A 5,779-nucleotide genomic window follows, 5' to 3' on the forward strand; every position below is an offset into this window, starting at 1 on the left:
AACTATCATCTCAATGGAACTAGCAGCCAAGGAAGCTGAACAGCTAAGCTCCAGCATAGGGGTTCACAAAATGGTGGCTGAGAGATAAGTACCAATGCAGATTCAAATTGCCATCAGTGTGGAAAAAAAGTTCATGCAGCAGCTATTTATCTTATCTATGTCCTCAAGATTTCATAAACCTCTATAAAGGTACTGTATAAAGAATCACAGTGACAGGGACCCGGGTTTGATTCCAGCCTTAAGCGACTGTCTGTGTAGAGTTTGCACATTCTCCCTGTGTCTGCATGGGTTTCCTTCAGGTGTTCTGGTTTCGTCCCACAGTCCAAAGATGTGCAGGTTAGGTGAATTGGCTATGCTAAACTGCCCACAGTGTCCAGGGATGTGTAGTTAGATGAATTAACCGTGGAAAATACAGGGTTACAGGGATGGAATGAGTCTGAATGGGATACTCTACAGGGAGTCAGTGTAGACTTGTTGGGCCAAATGGACTGTTTCGAAGAAGAATTCACAACTCTTAGCATTGGTTTATTTGATTTATTTTGGTAAGCGTTCAGGGACAGGAGCATGCAATTATGAGTGAGGCAGGTAAGGCTACCCAGAGGGCAACAGCATAAGACCTTCACAGCCTTAGCATTTGTTCAACAGGTTTGAGGTTGTTTCAGCTTCTCTGGATGACAGTGAGGGGTACAACAGCGATAGTACTGATGGTAGTAACATGGTACAGGATGCCACTCAGAAAAAGGGTAAGAAAGAATATAATGGTAGTAGGGACAGGTGGTATAATGTGGGGTGGAGAAGGGAGGGGATGTGATTGACATGAGGGGGATGTTTTCCACAGCAAAAGAAATCCATCCAGATGGCTGTGTTACCTGCCCAGTACCAGGGTTCAGGACATCAGCTTATGCCAGACAGGAATTTGAAGTGGGAAGGGAAAAATCATGGTCCACTAGGTATCTTCAGTGGAAGCAGAACAAAAGCATAGTCAAGACATAGACATCAAGAAGCAGTACATAAATAATCCCCACATGATTACAGGAGCCACATGTAAATTGGTACACAGCATTAGAGAGACAAATACCCAGCTAAAAGACAGGTGTGGGAGACGTGAGTCCCAATTCTTGGGGCACTGGCACCTCTGTTGGGGAAAGTGCAATCTGCACTGATGACTTGGTCTCCAGTTGAATCACGCTGGGCCTGGTGTTCTTGCCAAATACATAACTGGGAAAGTAGAGAAGATTTTAACCTGAGTAGTGGGGCAAGGATTTAACTTTGGGAAAATGTGGTGAATCAAATACAGTCAAGGCCATAGAGAAAGGTATTAATATGAAAAATAATAAACAAACTATGAGAAGAAAGGATAGAGTATGAATTTTGACCAACAGATAAAATTAGAATTTACATAAACAATACAAGGTCAAAACTAAAAGCCCTGTATCTGAATAAACATTATATTTTAAACAAAATGGATGAACTGAGAGTAAAAATAACAATAAGTATGATCTGGCAGCCATTATATAGACACAACTGTGAGATGACATGAATTGGAACAAGAATCTTGACAATTAGGAATGACAGGTTGGGGGAAAAAATGGAGGGGCAAGTGTGAGTTAATGATGGTTAGTACAATACAGAAGGAAAAGGTTTGGGGAGAAATGATAAAGGCAAGAAGTCACTTGTGAAAACAGCGTACAGGACCCTAACAGTAACCATATGGTATGGTGGGGCATAAAGGAAGAAAAAGTGAGAATTTGTCAGAAAGGCATAGCAATAATTACAGGAGAATTTACTGCACATATCAATAAGAAAAGTCAGAAGAGCAAAGGTAGCATGGAGAAGTTCATACAGTATTTGCAGATTGCTTCTTAGAACACTATGTTCTGGCGCCAGTACTGGACATGGCATTGTATGGCGAGATAGAATTAATTCACCATTTCATCATAAAGGTGTCCTTCGGTAGCAGAGATCATAAAATGATTAAATTTTACATTGTTTGTGGGAGGGAAAAGTGGGTCTGAGACTTTTTAGAAGTTTAAATAAGGGAGGCACAGTGACTCAGTGGTTAGCACTGCTGCCTCACAGTGCCAGCCCTGGGTTCAATGTGGAGTTTGCACATTCTCCCTGTGTCTGCGTGGGTTTCCTCCGGCTGCTCCGGTTTCCTCCCACAGTCCAAAGATGTGCAGGTTAGGTGTATTGGCCATGCTAAATTGCCCATTGTGTCCAGAGATGTGTTGGTTAGATGGATTAGCCATACGATATGTAGGGTTACAGAATTAGGGTAAGAGTAGGGTCAGGGTGGGATGCTCTTCAGAGGGGTTGGTGTGAACTTGATGGCCTATTTTTGCATTGCAGAGATTGTATGATTCTATGAAGGATAATCTTGAGCACATGAAAGCAGAGCTGGCTAAAGTAAATTAGGTTAAAAAGATACATCAGAAAAGATACAGTGGCAGACATTTAGGGGGGATTTCAAAAGATACAAAGTCAATACATTCTTACAAGTGAGAAAAATTCCAGGGACAGGCTTACCATCTAGACTAGAAATTAGCTAAAATGTTAAAGGTAGAATCAAACTTTGCAGAAACAGATGTCAGAACATTGGACAGCAAGGAATAAAAGCAAGGAATGACCAAAAACTTTAATAAAGAGAAACAAAAAGTTAAGAGTAGGAGAGAAAGCTGGTCAGAAACGTAACAAAAGAATTTCTATAATTACATAAAGAGTTAACAAAGTAAGGTTGATTCTCATCGAAAGTGAAACTGGATAATTAGTAACGGAAAATAAGGATTCGCAGCTAAATTGAGCACGTAATTTGTTCTGTCTTCACTATAGGGCAAAGAACAGTAGTATTGCAAACACTTACACCCCTCATCTCCAACTACTGCAAAATGATTGCCCTCCATTTAATCAGACCAGGCACCCATTTACCTGACAGTTTGATTCTAGTACACAGACAAACTCATCCTGAAATAATCTGGAATAATCCAGAAATCTATCAATAACATTAAATTACAAAGACCCTGGTATCTTTTATATTATTACTAAATAACCAAAGTGTTCAAACTTTTAAAAAGCTCAACAAGTCACTTTAAGCAATTTTTTAAAAAATCATTAAACTCTGATCCAATCTCTAGGTAATAAAATTCAGAAAATAGCCATTGACAGCATCAGTTTGTGTGATAAAGGGGTCAAGAAGAAATAGACTCATGTTGGCTGAAGGTTCAAGACAACTTGCCCAAGTGCCTATACCTAATTAACAAGGGCAGATACCAACTACAGCACCCAAAGGAAAAGACCATTTCCTCCATTAAAACAAGACATTCGCTTAATGTGCTAACTGTCGAAATGTGCTTCCCTGTCAAGTTAATTATTTAAGTTCTTAGTCTCTTCACTGATAGCTTCTCCTTAGTGATGGAGTCAACAGCACATTCTCCCTTGCTCTTTCCAGCGTCATTACTATACTCTCTCAATCTCTAATTGCAGCATTTCCTACGAGGATGCCTTTTCTCCTGTGTTAAGCAAACAGCCTACATCCCTATTTAAATCTGTCTTAGCTCTCAGCATTTCCAAAAAATACAAGAGTTTAAATTCTAAATCAGTCTGCGAATGTGAAGCAAAATCTCATCAGTTGTAGGTTAATGGGCAAGGCCTCTGATTGGATGGCACTGACTGTAATTGAAAGCTGGGAGGGAAAAGACAACATCTTGTAGAACGATAAAGGAACAGCGGGTAAATTTCAGTGATAACTGTCAAAGTGTCTGAACGTTCTTATGAAAAATGTTGGTTAAAATCTGATTTTGTGAGTGAAAAGTTGGTGATTCACTTGATGAGAATAGATTCACACATAGCCAGTCACTAAAGGTCCCTTTCAACATCTTGCATCTTGGAAAATCTTTTGTCTATGGAAATATGGGGCATGCTGTAGAGATACAACCCACTTCCAGCAGTGGTTGCTAAAGATAAATCCCAAAGAAAATCCAAATGCAATACATACACTCAGTGGTAAAATATGTCGCAGTTCTAGGGTTATCCAGATCAGCATTAACAGCCCCCAACTTCCAGATCCAACCTGGCTGAATCCTGGACGTTATTAACAGCAGAATCCACTCAGTGTAGTTAAATGTGAACTCGTTGGTGTGTCAGCAGGTTAGATGAACGAGTGAATCCTTTTCCACACACAGAACATGTAAATGGTCTCTCTCCAGTGTGAACACGTTGGTGTGTAACCAGGTTGGATGAGCGAGTGAATCTTTTCCCACATACAGCACAGATGAATGGTTTCTCCCCAGTATGAACGTGCTGGTGTGCCAACAGGCTGGAGGAACGAGTGAATCTATTTCCACATACAGAGCAGGTGAACGGTTTCTCACCAGTATGAACACTCTGATGTGACAGCAGGTTGGATGACCGAGTGAATCTCCTCCCACAGACACAACAAACAAATGGCCTCTCCCCAGTGTGAACTCGCTGGTGTGTCAGCAGACTGGAGGACTGGATAAATGCCTTCCCACACACAGAACAGGTAAATGGCCTTTCTCCTTCATGAATACGATGGTGCGTCAGAAGGTGAGACGACCGAGTGAATCCCTTCCCACACAGTGAGCATATGAATGGCCGTTCCCCAGAGTGAACAAGCTGGTGTGTCAACAAATTGGAAGATTGAGTGAATCCCTTCCCACACACTGAGCAGGTGAAAGGCATCTCTCCTGTGTGAATGCGCTGGTGTCTCAACAGATGGGATGAGCGTGTGAACTCCTTCCCACATGTAGAGCAACTAAATGGCCTCTCCCCAGTGTGAACTCGCTGGTGTGTCTGCAAACTAGACGACCGTGTGAATTCTTCCCCACAGGTGGAGCAGCTGAAAGGTCTCTCCCCAGTGTGAACTCGCTGGTGCGCCAGCAGATTTGATGAACGAGAGAATCTCCTGCCACACGTGCAGCAGCTGAAGGGCCTCTCCCCACTGTGAACTCGCTGGTGGGCCAGCAAATTTGATGAACGAGAGAAATTCTTCCCACACATGGAGCATATGAACAGCCTTTCCCCTGCGTGCACACACTGTTCTGCCAAGAGATCAGTCAGCTGACTAAACCTGTTCCCAACGCGAGTACACATAAATGTACGTTTCCTGTCTTCTGTAATAATGAGTTGATGAATCATCAATGATTTGTTTGTGAATTATTTAACAAACAAACACAGAGCATGCATACAGTTTCTTCCTCACCATGAATGGTGTGATGCTCTTTCAGCTGTGTAATTGGGTAAACTTCTTTCAGCAGTGCTCTGGAGCGCTCTCTCATTGACCTTTACAGGTCACACTGATTGCTTCCTTCTATATTCCAAGGTCAATTATATTAATGTCCTGATAAGTAAAATTACTGTCAGATCTTGACATGATGTTTGATTTGAGCATCTCATCCGTAATTCCTCCATTTGTAATATCCTGTGAAAAAAATGCACTTTTTTTTACTCTATGTGCCAGATAAAATCTCACAACAGGCACCACAAGTATCCACTCCATCAGTAGCAGCAGTGTGTACTATCTACAAGATGCACTGCAGAAATTCGCCAAGGCTTCTTTGGCAACACCTTCTAAACCTACTAACACTTCCATCCAGAAGTACCAAGGCGGCAGATTAATGGGAACACCACCACCTTCCCAAGTTCCCCTTCCAGCCACTCACCATCCTAACTTGAAATATTTTGTCATTCCTTCATTATAACTGGGTCAAAATCCTCTCTAATGGCATCGTGGGTCTACCTACAGCAAATGGACTGCAGCAGT

General features: G+C 41.8%; 1 protein-coding gene across 1 annotated transcript; it reads right to left on the reverse strand.

Moving 5' to 3' along the window:
* Positions 1-2,185: 2,185 nt before the first annotated feature.
* On the reverse strand, positions 2,186-5,572 carry LOC122546321 (gastrula zinc finger protein XlCGF8.2DB-like). Its single transcript, XM_043685072.1, has 2 exons — positions 5,219-5,572; positions 2,186-5,129 (listed from the first exon to the last, which is right to left on the reverse strand). The coding sequence occupies exons 1-2, from the start codon at positions 5,292-5,294 to the stop codon at positions 4,114-4,116; spliced, it is 1,092 nt and encodes a 363-aa protein (XP_043541007.1). The 5' UTR covers positions 5,295-5,572; the 3' UTR covers positions 2,186-4,113.
* Between the last annotated feature and the right edge of the window lie 207 nt (positions 5,573-5,779).

The sequence above is a fragment of the Chiloscyllium plagiosum genome, unplaced genomic scaffold (genome assembly GCF_004010195.1).
Source record: "Chiloscyllium plagiosum isolate BGI_BamShark_2017 unplaced genomic scaffold, ASM401019v2 scaf_81537, whole genome shotgun sequence".
NCBI lineage: Eukaryota > Metazoa > Chordata > Chondrichthyes > Orectolobiformes > Hemiscylliidae > Chiloscyllium > Chiloscyllium plagiosum.

Excerpts from the sequence above, each read along its gene's own strand:
- LOC122546321 (XM_043685072.1), bottom strand. The coding sequence starts at position 5,294 with ATGAGAGAGCGCTCCAGAGCACTGCTGAAAGAAGTTTACCCAATTACA. Across the intron at positions 5,130-5,218 it reads AGAGCATCACACCATTCATG|AAGACAGGAAACGTACATTT; the intron begins GTGAGGAAGAAA and ends TCATTATTACAG.